Source organism: Protopterus annectens, chromosome 5.part0, assembly GCF_019279795.1.
Source record: "Protopterus annectens isolate FY-2018-M chromosome 5.part0, PAN1.0, whole genome shotgun sequence".
In the NCBI taxonomy this organism is placed as follows: domain Eukaryota; kingdom Metazoa; phylum Chordata; order Ceratodontiformes; family Protopteridae; genus Protopterus; species Protopterus annectens.
Window position 1 is genome coordinate 323,204,280 of NC_056735.1, and position 26,350 is coordinate 323,230,629.

The following is a 26,350-nucleotide window of genomic DNA, read 5'->3' on the forward strand; positions in this document are numbered from 1 at the left end:
GGCGTCGGCTGATGTCACCTCCACCCCGACGTCAGACCGGCTGGGGTATAAAAGCATCAGCCGACGCCATCTTCCTCAGTCTTTCTTGCCGTGCGGTGCCCGAAGCAGAAGCAGTTCGCAAGTGCCGGTCGGTCAGCTCCTGTGTTTTCGTATCCGAAGTAATCAAAAAGCTAAGTACCCCGTTGGGGAACCTTTTCTTGCCTCAGCCGATGTCAGAAAAATCTGAAAAAGTTAATAATTGTTTGTCTTGTGGTAAACAAATACCTCATAAGGACTTCCATTCTTACTGCCTCCCCTGCCTTGGCCCAGACCACGACGTCTCGGCCTGTGCTGCCTGTGTTTGCTTCAATAAGCGCACACTCAGGCGCCGGGCAGAGTTTGCTGAAGACTTTTTTGGTGATAAATTCGCTTATACCATGTCGTCGGAACAACCGACACCTCACATTTCCAAAAAATGGAAAGACCGGGACCGACATTGTCGGGCCGCGACTTCCACCGACACCACGCCAAAAACTACCACGAGTGCATCGGTCTCTTCTGAGACGGTTGTTCCACCGCTCTGGACCAACGACACCGCTTTACCGATCACGCCGGCCCCGGTGACTGCACCGGTGCCAGTTATTGATTTTCCTCCAGAATCTGAAACCCAAGATTTGCCTGAGACCATTCCGGTGGACAAGGTTACTCCAGCACGTGGGGCAGCTAGGCCCCCTATGTCTATGTCTATCAAGGCCTACACACGTGCTAAGGCTGCCAGCCAGGCTAAGTCTCACCCTCCTAAAGCTTTGCCTCAGCCCACTACTGATAAGCAAATCATGTCTTTAGCTGCAGATTTAATTTCTTTAATCAGAGGCTCCCAGGCCCATCCTGACAGAGGTTCTCAGCCACCTTCAGACAAAAGGCCTAGGGTTGAGCATACAGACACCCTTTCTTCAGATGAAGCCTCTGGTGACTCCGATCACTCAGATACCCAGGAAGAATCCTTCCAGGCCTACGAGGATTTGGATGCGGAGGAATCTATCCCTTCTGCCTCTCCTCCTGAGGATATTTCTTTTGGGGAAATTCTTCACTCCATGAGAGAGCATTTTAAGTGGCAAGGTCAGGAATTCTCCGACTCCAGGAAACGGCTTTATACCTTCCTTAAGCTTCCCCAACACAGGCCTTTAGCTATCCCTCCAGTGTTAGATGTACTGGATGATGTGTACTCAGACTCCAGTGCTTCTCATGATTCTCTCCCCCCTGCTCCTGTCAAACCAGACAGATACTACAGGTTTCCTGAAACTCACAAGCATTTCTTTAAGGCCCATTCTGTAGATCTAGAAATTATTTCCCAGGGGCCCAAAGGGGTGGCCACATCCACGGCCAAAAATCCTTTACCCTCAGACAGGGAAGCTAGATCCCTGGAGAGGTGGGGCAAAAAAGTTTATACCTCAACCACTCTTGCCATGAGGGCCCTCAATTGCCTTTTTCATATGTTTCAGTATCAGGATTTCTTGATGGATGACTTGCAGAAAAAGTTAGCCTCTCCTGAGCCTTTAGATAGAAAGGCCTTGCAGGATTTGGTCCATAACACACAGCAGGTTAGCAATCATTTTCTTCAGTGTGGCTATGATGCATTGGAAGCTTCATGTAGAGCAGCTATGACGGGCAGTCATACGTAGACATGCATGGTTAAAAGAACAGGCATTGCCAGATCATGTCAAAGTAAAGCTTCTAGATGCACCTCTGGAAAAGAACAAGCTATTTGGTGCTAATGCTCAGGATGTGTTGAAATCAATTGAGGAAAAGGCTAAATCAGTGCAAACAGTCAAGGCTTTCCTCCAGGTTCAGCAGGAATTGGCCTTCTAAGAATTGGTCCTTTCCGGACACTGACAAGTTTCAAAGGGGAAAAAACAGGCGTGCCCGAGGAATAGGGCAATACAGAGGCTCCTACAGGGGACGCCAATGGCAACAGACTAATCAGAGAGGTGGCGCAGGGACTTCCCCTGCTCCACAGGGACAATCATAATGACTTGACTTTGACACCGCCGACCAAGGCTCAAAGAGAAGCACCCTTAGGCGGAAAATTATCCTTATTTTCAAAAAATTGGCATATTTTAACAAAGGACAAATGGATTCTGGACATAATAGACCAAGGCTACAGGTTCCACTTCCATACTTTACCAACAAGACAAGGCATGCCAAACCTGCCACAAAATCAAAGGGCAGAGGCATTCGAACAAGTTTCAAAGCTTATACAAATCAAAGCAATAGAAAAGGTTCCTCCTCAGGAACAAGGCCAGGGATTTTACTCAAGACTGTTCCTTGTTCCAAGAAAAGAAAAGCAACGGAGGCCCATACTGGACTTGTCCGCTCTAAACACTTTTCTCATTGTACCAAAATTCAAAATGCTGACGCTACAGCAACTTCTTCCCATGCTGGGCAAGGGGTCTTGGCTGGTTACTCTGGACCTCAAGGAGGCATACCTGCATGTCCCAATCAGACACAGTTGCAGAAGATACCTCAGATTTCTTGCAGGGTCAGAGCATTATCAATTCTCAGCATTGCCTTTTGGCTTATCTACTGCACCCAGAGTATTCACAAAATGCCTGGCTTCAGTAATTGCACACTGCAGACTCCAGGGGATACAAATATACCCTTACCTGGACGACTGCCTTATACAAGCGGACAGCAAACAAGCCTTGACAAAAAACTTGAATTATGTCATTCACTTACTACAGTCTTTGGGATACACAGTCAACTTACAAAAATCAAGACTACTGCCATCCCAACAAATAACTTTTCTAGGAGCCAAACTAGACACAGAATCACAAATGGCTTACCTCACAGAAGAGAAGCAAGAACAATTACCACATTACTTCAAAAGTCTAGCAAAGCTCACCCAGATGACTGCAAGGAAAATCCTGCAGGCCCTGGGTTTCATGGCATCTTGCATTCTACTGATTCCACTGGCAAGACTACACATGAGAAAACTACAATGGTACCTAAAAAGTTTATGGTCTCAACACAGCCACGACTTAGAAGCAATTATCCCACTCATCCCATGTCTACAAAGGGAATTTTTGTGGTGGGCCCAAGCAAGCCAGTTAAACAAAGGTATGCCTTTCAACAAACCTCAAACAAGCCAAACCATTACAACAGACCCCTCAGACCATGGATGGGGGGCGCACATGGAGGGCAGATGCATTCAAGGACAATGGGCCCCCCAGGAAGTACATCTACACATCAATCAAAAAGAGATGTTAGCAGTGAATTCATGCAATCGAGGCCTTCGGAAAATATCTTCAACAAGGTCATCGGCTAATGAAGACGGCTAGTGGTACATAAACAAGCAGGGAGGTACTCATTCTTACCCCCTTTGCAGACTAACAATGACTCTTTGGGAAAAGTCTCTGAAACTGAACATACAGCTGCAATCCCAGTTTGTTCCAGGCAGGGACAATGTTCTGGCAGACAGTCTAAGCAGAAACATCCTGGACCCGCACAAATGGATGTTGCATCCAGACATTTTTGCACAAATAACTCATGCATGGGGAAGGCCGGACATAGATCTCTTTGCCTCACACCTCAATCATCATCTGAAAAAGTTTTGCTCGAGGACACACCATCCACAAGCGTGGAGAATAGATGCTCTCTCATTCAGCTGGAACTCTCTAACAATCTATGCTTTCCCACCTCTACCATTAATGACCAAGGTGTTACTGAAGATCAAAGTAGAGCAACCGAAAGGCATCTTAATAGCTCCAGATTGGCCAAGGCAGCACTGGTACCCATTAATAAGGAGCATAGCTCGCACAAAGCCGTGGCCCCTGCCTCAATGGCCTCTACTCTTGACTCAACACAATTACAGGACGGTTCATCCCAACCTGCAAACTCTGCAGCTGACAGCTTGGAGGGTTCCATGATTTCTCCCCATATCTCTCTCTCCAAGGAAGTTCAACAGATATTATTGGAAGCACGCAGACCTTCCACCAGAAAGACTTATTCAGCCAAATGGTAGAGATTCAACATCTGGAATACCAACAGGGGACAGGATGCCTCAGTAATGAACATCCCACAGATACTGGAATACTTGGCAGAAATGCTGCATAATGGACTTTCCTATTCTTCCATAAAAATACACGCTTCAGCAATTTCAGCAAAATACAACACTGATCCGCCTGTGTTTTCACATCCTTTGCTAAGACAATTTCTAAGAGGGATAAAGAATATCAAACCTCCTAGAAAACCACCAGTGCCTGCATGGGACCTCAACTTCGTGTTGGAAAAATTAACCCTTCCTCTTTTTGAACCAGCAGCATCTTCAGAATTGCAATTTCTCTCCTGGAAAACAGTTTTCCTGTTGGCAATTACCTCAGCAAGAAGAGTTTCGGAGATACAGGCCCTCATGGCAGTACCTCCATTCCTCATTTTTCATCAGGACAGGGATTCTTTAAGAAACAATCCTTCTTTTATGCCAAAAGTGATATCCAGGGTGTCTCTAAATCAAGCAAGTCACCTGCCTACTTTCTTCCCCAATCCTCAAAATAAAGGGGAAAAGCTGCTGCACACTCTGGACATACACAGACAGCTACGCTACTACTTGGACAGAACAAAGGCCAACAGAAAGTCTGATCAATTGTTTGTAGCATACGCTCCTGGAGTGCAAGGAAAGGCAATTTCCAAACGAACAATTTCAAAATGGATTGGACATTGCATCAGATTCTGTTATTCTTTCCATGGAAAGGGTGTGCCAGCCAATATCAGGCCACACTCCACCAGAGCTACAGCCACCTCCACAGCCTTCTTAAGAGGGGTGGCTACAAAGGACATTCTAGAAGCTGCTACATGGAGCTCCGTGCATACATTTTCCAAACACTACAACCTGCCTTTATATTCCAGATCCCGAGCAGGCTTTGCCTCGGCAGTTCTGCAGGGCATTTTAGCTACACCATCCTTATCTTAGAGCCTACCACCCCCAGCTTGGCTATGGTATTCTACCCATATGTAAGGACTGCAGTTGCATTCTTGAAGGACATAGTACAGTTTTGTACCTACCATAAATGTAGATGTCCGATAGATATGCAACTGCAGTCGGGTTTTCCCTCCCTCCTACCCCTCTGTGTATTGGGTCCACTTCCCCTCTTTTATTCTTAGCTGGGGATATCTGTTATGGTGTATCTGTTTATTGCTATTGTGTGTCTGGAAATTTTGTCCAATTCTAAATTTAGCCTTCCTTGGAGGGCACCTGGCATCTGGGGCAAGAAACACTGAGGAAGATGGCGTCGGCTGATGCTTTTATACCCCAGCCGGTCTGACGTTGGGGTGGAGGCGACATCAGCCGACGCCGGACCCAGACTTTGGAATCTGGCCGACCGAGGGCTGCCTGAGGCAGGACAACCCATATGTAAAGACTGCAGTTGCATATCTATCTGACATCTACATTTATGGTAGGTACAAAACTGTACTTTTTATTTGGATAAAACCAGAGCTTTTCGTAAATATGAGCAGCTTTTGTTTCTTTTTATCTTGGGTCTTTCGGTATGGCTGTTTCTAAGCAAACCATTTCTTTTTGGATATCTAAAGCCATTTCTTTTTGCTATTCAAGAGCTTTCCTTCTGTTAAGGCTCATTCTACTAGGGCTGTGGCTTCCTCTGGTGCTTTTTCCAAGGGGGTTGGATACTAATTCTGTTCTTGAGGCAGTTACCTGGACTCCTGTGCATACCTTTACGAAGCAGTATAAGCTGGATTTGATTTCTAGGGCCAGAACTGGTTTTGCCAGGGCCATTCTCCATGGCTTCCTAGAGCACTTTACGGACCCTTCCACCTCCCATTCTTCTTTCTGACCCTTTGTAGTCTGTCTATTGTAAAGAATACTGCAACAGTGATATTGGAGGGACATACAATTGTGTAAAATTTTACCATAACAGTGGATGTCCTTCTCTTTGCTGTTGCAATATTCTTACCCTCCCTCCTCCTCCTGGTTCTTTTTCTTTCTGGATGCCTGTTACCTGATAATGTTCTTAGGCTGTTCCTATGGTGCTTTTCAGTTCTGGTGATGGCACATCTGGACATCGCCTTTATGCCCTACACCACGAGCAGGGAGCATACATGTGATGTATGGTGTACCCATTACATCCTAAAGGCTTTGTATACTGACTGGACATCGGGCTGCTCTAGGCAGGGTTCCCTATTGTAAAGAATACTGCAACATTGAAGAGAAGGACAATCTACCATTTTGGTAAGATTTTACACAACTGTACTTTCTATGCACAAATCTATCTTTCATGCCAAAACTTGTTTCTGAATTTATCTGAATCAAGCCATGAATTTCCCAATTTTCTTTTCAGAACCTAAAAGCAAAGGAGAGAAGATTCTGGATACCTTAGATGTGCATAAACAGCTCAGATACTATATTGACAGAGCTAATCTCTTCAAGTCAGTTGAACAGCTGTTTATTTCCTATTGGTTCCCTAAGATGGGTCAACCTGTTTGTAAGCAAAAGACTGCACATCAGTTGTCCCTTGCTGTTTATTTTTGGTAAATCAATTCCAGGCAGGATTAAGGCACATTCCACCAGTGCCTTATCCTTTACAGTGGTATATTGGAAAGGAATGGACTCTCAAACCATTCTAGAGACAGCAACTTGTTTGTCTGGTCATACCTTTACAAATTTACTGGATTTTTTTCTAATTTTCCAGAGCAGGTTTCAGGAGGACCTTAATCCAGGGGCTCATGAATCCTTTCCCTTCCTCCTTTCAGGGAGGGTAAGCTTTGGGAATCTACTCATGATACTGAGGCAGTGTGAGTGATGTGAATGGTAAGAGTAGGTGCTTGAATTTCACACTGCCAGTGGCAGCACCCACCCATCCTCCTTTATCTTGTATATAGTTTGATGGTATCCAACCTTGTTGTGTTGGTTGGCTTTGGTTATTTTTTATGGTTACATGGCTGGTTTCAAGCAGCTTTTGCCTTGTCATCCTTGTTTTATCCTAAGCACCAAGACTGAATAGCTGATTTTCTGTGACAGGTGTTAGGGGATTAGCTATGCCTCTCCCATCAGGGAAGCCTGTCACGGAGATATAGGAGGGGATTCGGAGCTCTAGAAAGTTGCTAGTGTCTGGTTTGTGCAGGCGCAGAACCCTGTGCCACTGAGGCAGTGTGAAATTTGAATATCTACTGTCACAGGCAAGTAGGACTTGTGCAACTGTATTTTTTGTTCTTGGAGTTTTTTTGTCTAGATTTCATAATCTTCCCAGTGAGTTTCCTAACCCATGGCCTCAACTAAATATTTGCAGTTCTGAAATTTGAGTGACAAGTGGAATTTTTACCAGTTATCTGAGATTAATACAGATCTGGATGATAGATTTTCTCCCTTAAGACTGTTTAGGAAATGTTTTATGTAAATTATTTTACTTTGCTAGAGATTAATCAGTTATTTTCATTAAGGAGTGTGTAGAATTTTGTTTTCCGGTAATTTCCAGTATGTTCACCTTGTGCATAGAAGTAATTTTTAGATAACGTGGCAAGATTCTACATCAGTATTCGCCAGTAAGTTAAGTTGGAAAATGTTGAATAAGATGTTAAAAGAAAATGAAGTCAGTCAGAGAAGCAGTCTTTACTCTGCTGCTAAATGTATTGGTGCATGCATCTCTACATTGTACTAAATCATGCGATCCATTGCCATTTTCAATATGTATATTTTGGAAGTATTATCTGATGTAATTATTTGAAGCATTGCTAATGAATTTGCCCTAAAAAAAATCCTAGGCATCTAAAGAGGTCATAGAAGTTGAAAGAGGTTCATAGGTAACATTTAAAAAAAATAAATGTATGGCCTAATCTCTTGTTTCTCGCGTTTTGTGAACCAGAGGATTGAAAATGCCTGATGGCATCTGTGCTTTGTCATTGGTCTTTATGACCAGATTGACTGCTGTATTGGGGTGGTGTAGTAATTTATTTTAATAGGTTTCTGATTTACTTGCATTCTATTTTTACATTATACTTTTGTTAATAAAACAAATTAAAATAGAATAGATTTGCACTGATGAGCTGTAGAATAACTTCCATGAATCCTTACCACAGTGGGGAAAGATAGCTTGTGCAGAGCGGCTTTTCCAAATGCTTCACTTTTGTCATTTATAATTTATTTCACTTTAAATTTATTTGTTGAGTGTGTTCCATCTTCGGCACCTCACATTTCACAGTAAAAATCATATTTAAACATTAGCAATTATATTTGAAAGACGAGCTGTCATCATTAAAATCATATTTAAACATTAACAATTATAGTTGAAAGACAAGCTGTCTTCCCTCCAACAGTGAATGAAAAATAAGTACAAATTCCAGTTATGGTGTAGCACTATCAATAGGGTCATTTTCTCTGATAAAAGGTTTTTCATTGACCCTTCATATTTGCCACTAGATATTTTTTGTTTAATTTCACATGGCCTCTGTGTTACTGTTTCTCCTATTGGGGTGCATTTGGTATTGTGCATCCCTTGTGTAGGTGCCCTCTGTCTGAAGGGCTCTGTAAGTGTTGTGGCGGAGGAAACTTTAGCACTCCTGGCTATGATTACGCAGTGGTCAGCAGAGGCACACTGCACTGCTTTACGAGTCTTTGTCCACTTTTGTCCCTAAACTGTTCTCTTGGTCTGTCAGGTATCCCAGTACTACACAGAGTCATAGGGAAGTACTAAGCTAGCTGCATTTGCAGGCCATTTCAAGCTTAGCCAGTTTTCCGTTTTTGTGTTTGAAATAACCTACCCATTTGGTTATAGATTGGCTTTACCCATCCCATGGTCGATAATTGTACATTATCCCTAATGAGAGTAACTGAGATCATACCATAAATGATTTGAGGGGACCCATGTATGAGATAAAGCATTTAGGAACTGCATCTATCCATTAGTAGTACTGCAGTGGTAGTCCTTCTCCCTATTTTCAGGATGGGGCGTGCCCATGTGTTTATCTTCCCATTAATGCTGATCCTTACTGGCTCTTTGATTCACTGGATGTTCTTCGTGTTTCACTGTTGCAGTCATAACTGTAGGGTGTTCCTGCCGACAGGCAGCCCGAGGTCGGCCAGAATTCCAAAGTCTGGGTCCGGCGTCAGCTGTACCAGCAAGTACCCTGACGTCAGAACGCAGAGGTATAAAGCTGACAGCCGATGCCATCTTCTCCAGTCTTTCTTGCCGTGTGGTGGAAAGCAGCTTGCAAGTCATTGGTTGGCGCATTCAGGACAACGTGCTATGATTGTCGTCGGTCCGAAGATTTTACTTCTCTTCTCAAGCTAAGTACCTCGTTGGGGGAATCTTTTTCTTGCTCCCCCGATGTCAGAAAAAGTTAATAATTGTATATCGTGTGGAAAACAAATACCTCATAAAGATTTCCACTCTTACTGTCTACCTTGCTTAGGCCCTGACCACGACGTTTCTTGCTGTCGGTTCTGTGCCAGGTTTAATTCTCGCACTATCAAGCGTAGGTACGATTGGGCCTTGAATTATTTCGGTAGACGATTCAATTACAGGATGTCGTCGGATACTTTACCGACAACCGGAATTCAAAAGAAACGCAAGGACAAGGATAGGCCTCCGAGGTCCAAACAGGATACTTTGCAGCCGGAGCCAGCTTCGGGTTCGGCGGTCGTCAGTGAGGCGCTTTTGCAGCCCCTGTCGTCTGCCACTTCGGAACCGATGGCCGACACGGACTCCCATGTGGAGCCATCTAGGCCTAGTATTTTATCTGCTGCAGGACCTTCGGACATTGCTCCTTCAGATGGGTCTGGAACAGCTGTGCAGGTACCGGCTTCTGAGGGGGTTTTCAGGCCTTCTCATATCACTATTTCTACAAAGGCAAAGTCAAAGACTCCTGTTAAACCAAGGGTTTCTTCTCAAGCTGCTTCGGATACAGCTCCCAAAACGCAGAAGCAATTACTACGGATGGCTGAGGATTTGCTTACAATGATTAGGGGTTCTCGCCCTCCTCCTGAAAAAAGGCCTAGACAGGATATTCCGTATGATTCCTCTGATCAGGCTTCTGTGTCTTCTGTCTCTTCCTCTGACCAGGATTATTCTTTTCCTTCTTATGAGGATTCTGATGCAGAGGACTCTATTCCCTCTGCTTCTCCCCTGAAGATTTCTCTTTTGGGGAAACATTACATGAGATGAGAGAGCATTTTCATTGGGAAGGTCAGGATTATTCTGCTTCCAAGAAGAGACTTAGGGAATTTCTCCTTCTCCCTCAACACAGGCCTTTGGCTATTCCTCCTGTACTTGATATTGTGGATGATGCTTTCTCTGAAGCTAACCTGAATCCTGATTCCTTGCCGCCTGCTCCTTCTAAGCCTGATAGATTTTACAGAGTCCCTGATTCCCATCAATTCTTATTTAAGAACCCTTCTGATCCTGAAACTATTTCTCAGGGTTCTAAGGCTGCTAAGGCCGCTTCATCTAAAAATCCTATTCCCTCTGAAAAGGATTCTCGTGCCTTGGACAGGTGGGGCAAAAAGGTTTATACTTCTGCTACTTTCTATTAGAGCTTTAAATTGCCAGTTTCACATGTTCAAGTATCGGCAATTTCTTTTGTCTGTTTTAAAGCAAAGGCTTTCTACCTTTCCTGCATGTGCAGAGGACAAGGAATTACAGGATGAATTGCATGCAACTGAACAAGTTAGCAAACATAGCTTACATTGTGGTTTTGATGCCTTGGAAGCTTCTTGCAGGGCTGCAGCCTCTGGTACTGTTATCAGGAGACATGCTTGGCTTCATGAGCAGAATTTACCTGAGCAGGTTAAGGCTAAACTGTTAGATGCCCCTGTTCAGCATGATGTTTTATTTGGATCCAAGGCTGAGGAGGTTATTAAAAAGATGGAAGAAAAAGCTAAATCTATGCAGACTGTTAAAGATTTCTTACAGGTTCAGCCTCCGAGATTTTCTAGAAATTGGCCCTCCAAAAATTGGTCCTTTCCCACGCCTGACAGGCCTCAAAGGGGAAGATATAGACGCTCCAGAGGTCGGGTGCAGGCTCAGGCCTCTTACAGGTCCAGACAGTGGACTGCTTCTTCACCTAGAAGGGGAGAAGACAGACCTCAATCTCAAAGGAAGCAGACCCAATGACTTTCTCTGTTGGGCTACAGGTCCTCCTTGCCTGGGAGCCCCTCTCGGAGGAAAACTTTCTCTTTTTTGCCAAAATTGGACTCCTATTACCCAGGACAAATGGGTTTTAGACATGATTTTAAGAGGCTACAAATTCCACTTTCATACTCTGCCAAGGTCTTCCGGTTGGCCAGATCTGCCAAAACATCAATGGTCAGAGGCCTTAAATCAAGTGGACGTTTTATTGGCTATGAGAGCCATAGAACCTGTTCCACTTCCAGAGATGGGAAAAAGTTTTTACTCAAGACTATTTCTGGTCCCAAGAAAGCAAAACTCATGGAGACCTATTCTGGACCTCTCAGTATTAAATACCTTTCTGGAGATTCCAAAATTCAAGATGCTTACTCTGCAACAACTTCTTCCCATGCTCTCCCAGGATGCTTGGATGGTGACATTGGACTTGAAGGAAGCCTACTTATACATTCCCATCAGACAGGAACGCAGAAAATACCTCAGATTCAAGGCAGGCTCGAGACACTTTCAATTCTCTGTACTGCCCTTTGGCTTATCTACTGCGCCCAGAGTCTTTACCAAGTGTCTGGCTCCAGTAGTAGCTTATTGCAGACTCCAAGGGATTCAAATTTACCCCTATCTGGACGACTGCCTTATTCAGGCGGACAGCAAGGATCTTTTACTTCAACATCTGCAGTTTGTTCAGCGTCTTCTCCTACTACTGGGATTTACAGCGAACACAAAAAAGTCACATTTGATCCTCTCTCAACAAATGATCTTCTTGGAAGCTCTTCTAAACACAAGCTTGCAAAGGGCCTTCCTTACTCTAGAAAAGCAAGTACAACTGGCATCAATTTTCAAGACCTTGGCTACTTTAACTCAGCTCACTGCAAGAAAATTCCTGCAGGCATTGGGCTACATGGCTTCTTGCATCCTGTTGATCCCAAATGCAAGGCTTCATATGAGAAAACTTCAATGGTACCTAAAGAGTGTATGGTCTCAGCATCACCACAGTCTGGATACAATGATACCTCTGATTCCCTGCCTCCAAAAAGAGTTCCTTTGGTGGTCCAGGACTTGTGCTTTAAACGAAGGGAATCCCTTTCGTCTGCCTCATCCTTCTCGGATCATAACCACAGATGCTTCGGATTATGCTTGGGGAGCTCATTTTCTAGACAATTGCCAGCAGGGCTCTTGGACAAAAAAATATCTTCCCTGGCACATCAACTTGAAGGAAATGTTGGCAGTCCAAAATGCTCTTCTAGCCTTCCAGAATCTTTTGCAACCAGGACATCTTCTGATTCGTACAGACAATACCACAGTCATGTGGTACATAAACAAGCAGGGGGGCTCTCACTCTTACCCCCTTTGCAGACTAGCCATGAGTCTATGGGACACAGCTCTAACTCTGAATCTGCATCTTCAAGCTCAATTCATTCCAGGAAAACAGAATCTCTTAGCAGACAGCCTAAGCAGAAATCTTTTGGATCCTCACGAATGGATGCTGGACCCCAATTTATTCAACAGGATTACGGCAGTTTGGGGTTGCCCTCGGATAGATCTGTTTGCATCCCATCTCAATCATCAGTTGCCTCTCTTTTGCACCAGGTCCTTCCACAAAACAGCTTGGAAAGTGGATGCCCTGTCTTTCAGCTGGAGGAATCTTTCGGGATATGCCTTCCCTCCTCTTCCTCTTCTGCCTCGGGTGTTACTGAAGATAAAACAGGACAAACCCAAGATTATCATTCTGATTGCTCCAAATTGGGCTCGGCAATTTTGGTATCCAACTTTAAGATACCTGTTATTGGAACCTCCATGGATTCTGCCTCTGTCTTCTTCTCTTCTGTCCCAGCAACAGGGTCAGATGCTACACTCTCAAATCAAGACTCTATGCCTGGCAGCTTGGCTCTACAAGGGCCTTTGACTACTTCTGCTCTTCCCAAACAAGTTTTGGATGTTCTTTTAGAAGCTAGGCGGCCTAGCACTAGAAAATCTTATGCTTCTAAATGGAAAAGATTTTGTATTTGGATGCGGGATCGAGGTTCTGATCCTTTTTTGCCTGATATTTCCTCCATTTTACTTTACCTCTCAGACCTTTTGATTAAAGGTCTCTCCTTTTCTTCCATCAAAATCCATGCTTCTGCTATCTCGGCTCATTTCAACACTGATCCCCCCATCTTTTCTCACCAGCTGGTGAGACAATTCTTGAAGAGGGGCTAAGAATTTAAGACCACCCAGGACTCCTGTTCCTGCTTGGGATCTTAATTATGTTTTGGAGAAACTTACTTTACCTCCCTTTGAGCCTGATGCTGCTTCGGATATCAAGTTCTTATCCTGGAAGACAGCTATCTTATTAGCATTGACTTCTGCCAGAAGGGTGTCAGAGTTGCAAGCTCTCATGGCTGTGGAACCATACCTTATTTTCCACCAAGACAGAGTTGCCTTGAGAGCCAATCCTTCATTTATGCCTAAGGTGATTTCTAAAGTGGCTTTAAATCAGACTATTCACCTTCCTACTTTCTTTCCAAATCCTCAAAACAAAGGGGAAAGGATTTTGCATTCATTGGACGTACACAGACAACTACGATTTTACCTGGACAAAACTAAAGATTTCCGAAAATCTGATCAGTTGCTTATCTCTTATGCCTCCAGCTCTCTAGGCAAGGCTATTTCTAAACAAACTATTTCCAAATGGATTGCTCATGGGATAAGGTTTTGTTACTCTCACTTTGGGAAACAGATTCCAGGTACTGTTAGAAGTCATTCTACTAGGGCAGCTGCCACTTCAGCAGCCTTTCTCAGAGGAGTTCCTACCAAGGACATTTTGAAAGCTGCCACTTGGAGTTCAGTGCATACTTTTTCTAAGCACTATAATCTCCCTTTATATTCTAAGTCTAGGGCAGGCTTTGCCTCTGCTGTCTTGCAGGGTCTTCTAGCTGCCCCTTCTTCTGCATAACCTCCTCCCTCCTACACAGCTTTGGGATTCCACCCCACAGTTATGACTGCAACAGTGAAACACGAAGAACATAGTACAGTTGTGTACACCTACCATAAATGTAGATGTTAGAGTGTCTTCACTGTTGCAGTCGGTGTTTCCCTCCCACCAATCCCCTCTCATTTTTTGCTTTTTCTATCTCCCTCTTCCTTTGTGGTGTATTTGTGTTTCTTTTTGGACACCTTTTGCTTATTTTGGGGGGCTTCTGACATCTGGGGCAAGAAAGGCTGGAGAAGATGGCATCGGCTGTCGGCTTTATACCTCTGTGTTCTGACGTCAGGGTACTTGCTGGTACAGCCGACGCCGGACCCAGACTTTGGAATTCTGGCCGACCTCGGGCTGCCTGCCGGCAGGAACACCCTACAGTTATGACTGCAACAGTGAAGACACTCTAACATCTACATTTATGGTAGGTGTACACAACTGTACTTTGTCCTCGGTTGTCACAAAGTAGAAATCATCCTCTTGTGTCAGAGGACTGTATGCGCCAATACTAATGATGCTACAAGTTGCATAGTGAGGCTATAGTGAGTTTAACTGTGCTTTCTAGCTTATCAAGTGGAGAACTAGGGCAGATTTATATATAGCATGTAAAGGTTTACGTATATTTCTTTGTTAGAATGTTTAGTTGTATATCTGGTTGACAGATAAGCATGTATGTATGTATATATGTATTATATATATGACACCTTCACTTTGAGGGGTTTAAACCACCTTAAGTACAGGCTCAGATTAAAGCAATTGGAATTAAACCTTTTTCATTTTTCCCCCTAGTTCTCAGTAAACCAGTGGATTGCATCTTTCCTTTTGACTTGAAAGAAGCTGTAAAAAGAAGGGTATGTGCAATCATTTTATTTACACCGCTATCCAGTCCTTGTGAGCCAGGAAGCTGTTTTTTAAACTGAAGAACAAAGTTTGCAATTCAGATATTTATCAGTTAGAGTATTTGCAGTGAGTTACCAGTTAAATGCCAGTAATTGTTTATCAGAGCTAGAATTTCTGTCAGTGCTATATGTATGCACTAGACCCACTTATCTGAGTTGTATTCAGTAATTCTAATTTTGGATTACTCAAAGTATTTTGACCCATGATGAAAGTAACTGCTTTGTTTGTACTGTACTCATATTTTATTCAAATGCTTTGTAATACAGAGATAAATAAAAGATAAGTAAAATAAAAGCAAATGACTGAACAATGTGAGGAATATGATAAAATAAAGATCCAGGCCACCAAATGGAGACAAATCCTTTTAATACCACAAAGATTAGCTCTTTCGTCTTGTAGCAAGACCATTTGGTGGCCTGGATCTTTATTTTATCATGTTTGCCAAGTCTGTATTTATTTTATTGTGTGCCTTAATGTGAGGAATATGTTTGTAATCATCAGTCTGTACTTGAGTAATTAATGCCTAGTTATCCAAATGGAGAAAAAATAAATAGTTAATGGGGTCAGTGTTTATAACAAAACAGGACAGTGGGCAGTACGGATTGTCAGGAACTTGTCTTAAGAATAGAGCAGTGTGGTGATTCTCCAGGACATTCCAAGCTTTACTGTTCGCACACTCAGCAGTCATTCTGAAGGCAACTGTAGTAGTGCATGCAGTGCTGTGCTGAAAACCTCAGAATGAAGTTTTATGCTTTGACTATGGAATTTAGGGCAACTCAGAGGTAGGGAGAATCCTTGCATTGGAGGAGAAATCAGTGTATATCTTTCTGTAGTTCTGACTATTCAGTAATTATGTAGATTAACAAGCATTTCAATAATTGTGGTTCCAGACTGTACATCACTTATCCAGACATCAAGATTATGTTGTACCAAAGCTATTTGAATATGTAGGGTATGTGCATTGTAATAACTTCATTGGTGCAGTTGTGATTCATGATGTCTAAGATCCCTGCCTGCAGGGAAGCCGGATGGTTGGTCTGACTTCTTGCACTGTACCTTTCTCCTTTTGGTTCTAACCACTCTCTCTCTCATTTGGACTTTAGGATCACTGGTGGTACAAGAGGGACATCAGCTGATGTCCTCTTAAAAGCTTTATTTCCATAGCTATGAAAATGTACACTGATGATCTTCGTGTTTCACTGTTGCAGTCATCACACTTGGGTTATCTGCCTACAGGTAGCCCTCAGTCGGCCCTAATACCAGGGACTTAGTATTTCTGTGTCGGTTGCTGTCGCTCCAGGACTGACGTCAGGTCATCAGAGGTATAAAAACAGGCAGCCAATGCCATTACATCAGTCTTTCTTGCCGAGGAGCCTGAAGCAGAAGCAGTTCGCAAATGCCGGTCAGCCACTATGTGAATTTTCTTTAACGAATTGAATCATCCTGAAGTCTTCTAAAGCTACGTACCCCATTGGGGATCCTTTTTTCTTGCTCTAACCGATGTCATAAAAAGTTAATTGTCTTGCCTGTGGAAAGCAAATACCACATTGAGATTTTCATTCTTACTGCGTCACCTGTCTAGGTCCAGTCCACGACGTACCTCGCTGCCGGTTTTGTGCCTTGTTCAACGTCTGAATCATTTGTCGTCGGGCCCTTATTGTTGCTAAATACTTTCGTTCTCGATCTCCGTATTCCGAAATGACTTCAGTAAGCCATCTGACTACTGATATTCTGAAAAAAACATAAGGATAAAGACAGAGAAAGACTGCACAGGTTCAAAGCTGCCGATGACGCTTCCGTTAAGCTAGTCGCCAGTTTTCTGGTACTTAGGCGCTTTTGCAGCCCCTGATGCCCTCTTCAGTGGATTCGCAGGCCTCTACCGAGACCCGTTCGGAGTCTGGTATGCCATGAGACTCTTCTTCGACTATGGAACCAGCGGATATCTCTACCTTGGATGGGTCCGGAGCCACTGAGCAGGCACCGGCTTCTGAGGAAGTTTTTCGCACTAATGATGTTAGACACAAACCGACTACTTCAGTTCTGTCTAAAACTGCTGTGTTTCTAAGGCCAAGAATACACGTTACACCTAGAAAACCAATGACCAAAGCGCATGCAGCTCCCTTGCCACAAAATAAAATGCTTAGAATGGCAGAAGACCTTATTATGCTGATTGGGGAAGTCAGCCTTCCCCTGTTAAGAGAAAGAGACCAGTCCCCAGCAGCTTCAACAGACCAAGAGTCTGACAACTCTGAGGTTTCTGATTATGAAGACATGCCCTTATCTGCTTATGAGGATTCCGATGCAGAGGAATCAATTCCCTCTGCCTCTCCTCCAGAGGATTTTTTTTTGGTGAAAGCTTGCATACTTTGAGAGCATTTCCACTGGGAATGCCAAGATTATCCTCAGTCCAAAAAGAGACTCAGAGAATTTCTAGACTTGCCACAACACAGGCCTTTAGCAATGCCACCAGTCCTGGAAGTTGATGATGTCTTCATGGAATCCAGTCTTACTCCTGATACTTTACCCCTGCCCCTAGGAAACCAGACAGGTACTACACAGAGTACCTGACTCTCTCAAATTTATTTTCAAAAATCCTACTGCTGACCCAGAGATAATTTCCCAGGGGCCTAAGGGTATCAAGGCAACTACAGCTAAGAATCCCACCCCTTTGGATGGGTATTCCAGAGCTTTTGACAGATGGGGTAAGAAAGTATATACCATTGCAACTCTTGCCATTAGGGCTTTGAATTGTCAGCTTCACATGCTGAAGTACCAACAACGTATTTTGGAACTTAAGCAAAACATAGCTACCTTTACAGACTGTGCAGAAAATAAAGAATTGCAAGAACTTATGCATTCTGCAAACCAAGTCAGCAGGCATATATTGCAGTGTGGCTTTGATGCCCTAGAAGTATATTGCAGGGCAGCAATCACTGGTTCTGTACTGAGAAGGCATGCTTGGCTCAAGTAGCAGACCTTGCCAGATCATGTCAAATCCAAGTTACTAGACACTCCTTTGAACAAGGCCAATTTGTTTGGCACCAAAGCATAAGAGGTTCTAAAAAAGATGGAAGACAAAGCTAAATATATGCAGACAAAGAATTCCTGCAAGTACAGTCTCTTAGATTCAGTAGGCATTGTCTCTCGAAACATTGGTCCTTTCCAGCTCCCTCAAGGCTATCTCAAACTAGAACCAGGGGAAACAGACTACAGCCTCAGGGTATGCAGCGATCCAAGCACTGGAGTGCCTCCACCTCTAAAGCAGGGAGTGCTAAATCACCCCCTTTCGGAAAGAATTCCCAATGACTGCTCAACTCCACTCCCCTCTTCTGCCCAACTGCTTGTGCCCCTAGGGGGGAAACTTGCCCAACTGCTTGTACCCTTAGGGGGGAAACTTGCCCTTCATGCAAAAAAATTGATTCCCATCACCAAAGACCTATGGGTCCTCAACATTGTATCCCAGGGGTACAAATTGTACTTCCACTCACTGCCAACCCCAAAAGGGTTCCCAGACCTCCCTCTAAACCAGTGGGCAGAGGCTCAAAACCAAGTTCAATCCCTGCTTTCTATAAGGGCAATTCAACCTGTTCCTACAGAACAGATAGGTCATGGGTTCTATTCCAGACTTTTCCTGGTACGCAGAAAAAAAGACACTTAGCACCCAATCCTGGATCTTTCTATTCTCAACACCTTCCTGGTGGTACCAAAATTCAAAATGCTCACCCTGCAGCAGCTTCTGCCTATGTTAACCAAGGATGCCTGGTTAGTCACCCTAGACCTAAAAGAAGCCTATCTGCACATCCCTATAAGGGAGTCATGCAGAAAATATCTACGCTTCAGGGCAGGATCTATGCATTATCAGTTCTGTGCACTTCCCTTTGGCTTATCCACGGCTCCCAGAGTATTCACAAAATGCCTGGCCCCAGGCATTGCTTATTGCAGACAGAGAAATATTCAGATTTACCCATACTTGGACGACTACCTGATTCAGGCAGACAGGAAATTCTGTTGCAGCACCTGACATTTGTAAACAAACCTAACCTCCCTGGGGTACACCATCAACGAAAAGAAATCAAAACTAGTCCCCAGTCAAAAGATTGTATTCTTGGGAGCAAGCTTGCACACAGCATCCCAGATGGCATTCCTCCCTCCAGAAAAACAAGCCTGACAGCCTATTTTACTCAAATGGCCACCAGAACCCAGCTATCTGCAAGGAAAATCCTGCAGGCCCTAGGGTTCATGGCCTCATGCATCCTACTAATTCCATATGCCAGACTGCATACGAGGAAACTTCAGTGGTACTTAAAATGTCTTTGGTGCCAACATTCTCAGTACCTGGAAACTGTCATTCCCATAATACCCTGTCTAAGGACAGAGTTCCTTTGGTGGGCAGCAGCATGCAACCTCAACAAGGGACTGCCCTTTATCCAACCCCATGCCGCCCAGACCCTAACCACAGATGCATCAGACTATGCCTGGGGGGGCACACATGGACGGCAAGTGCATTCAGGGCCACTGGAGCCCAAATGAAATGCATCTGCACATCAACCAGAAAGAGATGCTAGCTGTGCAGCACGGTCTGACAGCTTTCAGATCACTTCTGTCTCCAGGACACCTGCTAATAAAAACGGACAACACCACAGTTATGTGGTACATCATCAAGCAGGGGGGGATCCCACTCTGCAGGCTAACCATAGCCCTGTGGAATATGGCCTTGGACATGCAGGTCCATCTGCAAGCTCAATTCCTGCCAGGCAGACAAAACTCACCTGGTAGACTATTTAAGCAGAAATCTCCTAGACCTACACGAGTGGCAACTAGAGCCCAGAGCCTTAAACCTTCTGATTCAGAAATGGGGGACCCCAGAGGTGGATCTCTTTGTCTCCCCCTACAATCACCAGCTCAGCAGATTCTGCACCAGGACACCTCACAGCAGGGCCTGGAAAGTGAATGCCTTATTCTTACAGTGGGTAAATCTCTCGATCTGTGCCTTTCCCCCTCTGCCCCCTCCCCTCAAGAATATTGCTCAAGATAAGACCGGACAGAACAAGGACAATTCTGATTGCCTCGGACTGGCCACGCCAACACTAGTACCCACTCCTGCGAAGCTTGTCATCTGTGCCACCTTGGCACCTACACCAGAACTCAACCCTGCTCTCTCACTAGGGAAGCAGATCTTGCATCCGCAACTGCAAACCCTCAATCTTGCAGCCTGACTTATTCCTTGAGTTCTCCCCCAGTAACCAACCTAAGCAAGCAGGTGCTGGACGTCATCCTTGAAGCCAGAAGATCCAGTACAAGGTAATCCTATGCTGATAAGCTGAAAAGGTACTGCTCCCGGATTCAGTCTAAAGGAGAGGACACAACCCTGCCCTCCCTGCCTCTAATCGTGGATTACTTGGCAGATCTACTCCACAGCGGCCTATCCTTCTCCTCCATTAAGATCCATGCCTCTTCCATTTCAGCTCATTACAACACTGAGCCACCTCTCTTCTCTCACCCTTATCAAACAGTTCCTGAAAGGGGCAAACAACTTAAGGCCGCCAAGGAGAGCACCCACCCCTGCTTGGGACCTTAACTTTGTACTGGAAAAGCTCACGCCTGCAGCATCAGCAGAGCTAAAATTCCTCTCTTGGAAAACAGCCTTGCTTCTGGCCATCACTTCAGCTAGAAGAGTGTCTGAGCTACAAGCACTTATGGCTGTGGAACCCTTCATTATTTTCCATGTGGACAGGGTTTCCCTCAGGACTTAACCCTTCCTTTATGCCTAAAGTGGTGTCCAGTGTGGCTCTCAATCAATCCATCCACTTGCCTAACTTCTTCCCTAATCCTCAAAATAAAGGGGAAAGGTTCCTGCACTCCTTGGATGTGCACAGACAGCTCAGATTCTACCTTGATAGGACTAAGCCCTTCAAAAAATCTGACCAGTTACTAATCAGGTTTGCAACAGGGGCAGAGGGCAAGGCCATTTCAAAGCAAACAGTTTCCAAATGGATAGCACATTACATCCATTTCTACTACAAGCACCATGGGAAACCAACCCCTCAGGGTGTCAGAACACATTCCACTAGGGCAACTTCTACCTCTGCAGCATTTCTCAGGGGAGTCCCTACCAGGGACATCCTGGAAGCTGCTACCTGGAGTTCTGTTTACACCTTCACCAAGCATTACCACCTGCCTATCTTTTCCAAATCCAGGGCAGGTTTTGCAACAGCAGTCCTGCAAGCCATTCTAGCCAGCCCCAACTCTTCGTGACTGCCTCCACCCTTCTTCAGCTTTGGGAATCTACCCAAGTGTGATGACTGCAACAGTGAAACATGAAGAACATAGTACAGTTGTGTACACTTACCATAAATGTAGATGTTTGAGTGTATTCGCTGTTGCAGTCCTGGTTTCTCTCCCTTCAGCCCCCTGTCTCTCTCTCTCTCTAAACTCTGTATGCCTTTTACTACCCTCCCCCCTTTTCAGGGATATTGGTATTTACTTTTTACTGGTGGTGTTTCCCCCCCCCACCATAATTTAGCTCCCTATTGGGGGGCTCCTGACATTTGGGTCAAGAAAAACTGATGTAATGGCATCGGCTGCCTGTTTTTATACCCCTGACAACCTGATGTCAGTCCTGGAGCGACAGCAACCGACGCAGAAATACTAAGTCTCTGGTATTCGGGCCGACTGAGGGCTACCTGCAGACAGATAACCCAAGTGTGATTACTGCAACAGTGAATACACTCTAACATCTATCTACATTTATGGTAAGTGTACACAACTGTACTTTCCAGATGTCAGTCAGCTATTTATTGGCTTCCAGGCCTTAAGATAGGTATTCTGTTGGGTGGGGGTCTGTTATCTGATGTATAATTGCTGATTTGGGCTTCTGTAGGTTCTTGATATTGACTTTGAAAAAGTTAATTACTTTGGCTATGGGAAGCATGTCCTACAAAAGGACTTGCCAGTCTGTTTGTATCATTTGACTAGGCCTGGAGCATGATGTGGGCAGTTGCCTTTATTGTGGTAGTTTCAACCCAAGGAGAATACTGCATCATACACAATCTGTCCAGGACTGTGTAATTTACAGGAAGTAGTGAACCTAGTCCCTGGTGCTGCGGTAGTGTTGTCGCCTCACAGTAAGACGCTGTCCGGTTCGTTTCACAGCTAGAGCGTCTTCTGCGTGGAGACATGCGTGAATGGGCATACCTTCGTTGAAGGTTGTGTGTCAGGGCTGGTAACTCGGCACGTAAAAATCAACTACCACTCATTAGCGGACCGGAGTTCTGCTGTGGCGACCCCTAACCGGGAAAAGCCAAAAGACACAAAGAAAGTGAACCTAGGTCCCTTCTCTCTCTGACATTGGCCAAGGTGTAGCTGTTCACTCATTCAAGTTTAAGCACTTCGTGAAGCTTCATAAGTGTAGAGGAAAACATCCTTTTTGGGTCCTAGGGTTTTCTCCATACTTATTGACACTAAAGTCAGAGGTGCATTCATAGCTTCCATAGTCTTGAATTTTTTTTTTTTTTTTTATATGGAGAAGCATTTACATAAAACAAACCACATTAACATGTTCACAGTGACAAACATTATACATCGCATTTATTCTTTTATACAATTATTAATCCAACATTACATAACTTGATCAAGTCTTCCCTTCCCTTTAACCTCTCTCCTCCTCCAAACCATTATTCTGCATGTTTTGTTCCCATAATTTTGTTTTTCTCTGTAATTTCCTACTCTTTTCTAATGATCTTCCTTCCTTCTAGTTCGTTTATCTCCAAGATATTGACTACTTCAAATACTATTGGTTTAGACGTTGATTTCCATTTTCTAGTAATTGCTTTTTGTCAACCACCAGAATTAAACTTGGCAAGGGCTTTACTATGTCTAGGCAATTCAGATCCTGTATCAAAGCTCAAAAAAATCATTTCCTTAGTTACACCCATGTGCTCACCCAATATTTCTGACAGAGTACTCTATAGGGAATTTTTAAAGTCGGTCCACTGAGTCTCTCGCAATTGGACATCATGAGACCGGTCGACTAGCCTGTCTGTGAGGGAATTACCTCCATCTTCGGTTCCCAGCCAACTCTGCTGGTCCTTTTTTGACACTGTTACATGTTCCTCCAACTCCATCAGAGTCTTTGGACTTCAATTCTTTTGGAGCTTTCCATGCCCCTCAGTGCCTTGGCATTTGTGGACTCGACCCAGGCTTCTGCTTTGGAAGCGCTTCCTCTGTGTGGGATGGGACCACAGTTCCAGAGGAGTCTATTTTGGTACTGGGCTCCCATCCCTGTACGGGGGGGGGGCAGGCCTTTTTGAATCATGGAGAGGACGTTGTCCATTGTGGACTCTGTCCTTGCCACCCCTGTCAGGCCAAAGAACATCTGTATCCTTTCGAATGGAGCTTCCACTAGCCTCATCCCTGGGACAGAGAGCACAAAAGGTTCAGGAGCAATCCACCTTGGTGGTTTCCTCTTTGGATTCTTCCCCAGAACATCTCACTGAGGAATTACCTTCGAAGAAAAAGTGCAAGAGGAAGCAGCTGGACTCCCCAGAGGAGTATTTCACTGAATATACCAATTTTGATGAAGGGGAATGTTCCCACAGGTCACCCCTGATGATGATTCCTTTGGGGAGATCCTGGAAATCCTGAAACAGAGGGGTGACTGGGCTTCCCTCCGGCCTTCCTTGGAGGAATTTAGATACCTGGAGGCTTTTCATGCCCAGCCCTTTACCTCTTGAATCTCTCTGCCTGCTGATGAGCTTATTAAACTGTTCGCTCAGTGGGCCTGGAAAATTCCTGCCTCCATCGTGCTGATCTCCAAAGAGGCCTGACCAGATCTTATCTGCCCCTAAGGATGAGCAGCATTGAGTTAAGGGTATCACTGTAGATACCATAGTAATAGCATCAGCCACAAAAAAGAAACTTTCAGAGGAAAGTCCTGTTATCCATCCTCCTAGCAGGGAGTCTAGGACTATGGATAGGTTTGGGAAGCTTGTTTATGGTTCATCAACCTTCGCTCTCCGGTCTTTGAACTTTCATGGTGCACTTTACCAGGTTGCAGGGCGATCCAATTAAATTGTCAGATACCTACAGGAGCAGTAGCCAAAGGGGTCCGAGACAAGGTTACCTCTCCGCTCGCCACCCTTGAATCTATTTCTAACTCGTCCATGAGGCTAATTGCCCACATAGCAGAAGGGATGACAGGAGCAGCGGGTTCAGGAGTAGCCATCAGGAGAGACGCGTGGATGTGCTTGTGACTTTGCGGAGCCATTTACATCTTCATTTGTCAACGCTCTATTTGACATATCATCCCTATTTGGACCAAAGGTAAAAGACACACTGGCCAGATGTGAGAAAGATGGAAAGACTCTTTTTGCCGTGGGCGTATGCTTCTCCACTCCTCCATGGCCCTACTCTAGGAACCAGAGAAGTGGGAGGATGTGGCTCAAAAAGTCCCAAGGGCCTTTCCAGAACTTGCACAGCAAGGATTTCTCCCAGGGCTGAGGGGGGAGTAGCAATGAATGACATTGTTCTAGTGACAGAGATGGCCTGCAGAACCAGGGGTCCAGAGATTCCTTCTCTGGTAACTCCTACCAGTGCACTTGAATGGAGGCCTGATTGCCTTCCTCTGGAGGCAGTTTGGGGATGATTATCCCTGCACCAGTCTGCCTTGCTACAAATGACATCAGACAAATGGGTGCAGGGGATCATTTCCAGAGGCTACATCACTAGCCTTTTGACTAATCCAAAATAAAAAAAAAAAAAAAAAAGACTCCCGGATGTTCTGCCCAGTCACGGGGAAGCAGCAGTCATAGAAATTCAAAAAACTGCTCGAAAAAAGAGTCATCCAAGAAGTCCCACCAGACCAGAGTGGATCCAGATTTTTACTCTAGATTCTTTTTAGTGCCCTAAAAAATGGGGGACTGGAGACCGATTTTGGATCACAGCCAGTTCAACAAGTCAGTTCAGCAAACCAAGTTTCAGATGGTCTTGGTCCAGTCAGTAATTCCTTTCTTTGAAAAAGATGATTGGATTTGCTCTGTAGATCTTCAGGATGTGTATTACTATATAAAAATGGACAAACACTCCAGAAGATTCATGCACTTTCGGCTGGGAGCCAGTCACTTTCAGTTCAGAGCACTGCCCTTTGGTCTCACCACAGCCCCCAGAGTGTTTACCAAATGCATGGCAGTGGTAGCAGCACATCTGACTGTTGGGATTTCGAGTTTTTCCTTATTTTCATGACTAATTCCTTACCACTACCACCAGGTGTCAGCTCATAAGAGCAAGAGATTATACCCTACATCTTTGCACTTCGTTAGGCATTACAATAAATTACAAAAAGTCAAATCTGCAACCTGCACAGCTGCCAGAATGTGTTGGAGCAGTATTAAACACAGTTATGGGAATTGCTTCACTCCCAGTAGAAAGACTCCAAAAGATCAGATCCCAGGTAAACCATATTCAGACCAGAAATGTTCCAGCCAGACTCCTCTTACAGGCGTTGGGCTCGATGGCAGCCTCCATTGTTCTAGCTCCCTTGGCCAGATATCGAATGCAGATTCTCCAATGGCTTCTGGCCTCTCAAAGGTCAGTATCGAATCAGCTGATGTCGCATCACATCTTTTATCTCCAATCACTTCATACAAGACCTGTCTTGGTGACTCCATTCCAACAAGATCCTTTTGGGCCGTCCTTTCCTCCTTCCACAGCCCCAAGCCATAGTGACCATGGATGATTCACAGATAGGGTGGGGGGGACATTATCTGGGAAGGACAGTCCAAGGCACTTGGTCCCAACTGGAGGACAGTTTGCACATCAGTGTTCTAGAGATGAGAGCAGTGCTCTTAGCATTGCAAACATTTCAAAATGCCCTTCCCCTAGGAGCAGTGGTAGTTCAGACGGAGAGCATGTCTGTAGTCTGGTACATCAGCAAACAAGGAGGAATCAAATCTTATCCACTTTGTCGGGAAGCCCTTAGAGTTTGGCAATGGATGATTTCTTCCAACCACTTGCTCATGGCAATGCATATTCCAGGGAGCTCCAGAGGACAAGTTGAGCAAAACTATTCTGATGCCTCACAAGTGGTCTCTCAGTCCTGTGGTGATGGAAGATTTTCTGCCACTGGGGCCAACCTTGCTGTGATCTATTTTCATCCCCTCTGAACAGTAATTGCAGCAGTTAATTTGCCCTGGGAGTGTCACCTAGAGATGCTCTTCTCCACTATTGACCCCCTGGTCTTCTATACACCTTTCCCCCAACTCCTCAAATCTCAGTTTCTAAAGAAAGCCAAGAGTTCGAAGAACCCAGTAATCCTCATTGCTCCATTTTGTCCTCGACAAGTTTGGTTTCCCTAAATTTGGCCTTACCTACTTTGGAAACCTTCGAT

General features: G+C 44.6%; 1 protein-coding gene across 1 annotated transcript in view; it reads left to right on the plus strand.

Annotated features, from left to right (window-relative positions):
- The window catches only part of POLA1 (DNA polymerase alpha 1, catalytic subunit), a 3,104,727-nt gene that overhangs the window by 646,494 nt on the left and 2,431,883 nt on the right, over window positions 1-26,350 (plus strand). The window contains exon 17 of the mRNA XM_044072304.1: window positions 14,857-14,918. Within this exon, the coding sequence (XP_043928239.1) occupies window positions 14,857-14,918 (62 nt within the window). The remainder of the gene's footprint in view (window positions 1-14,856; window positions 14,919-26,350) is intronic.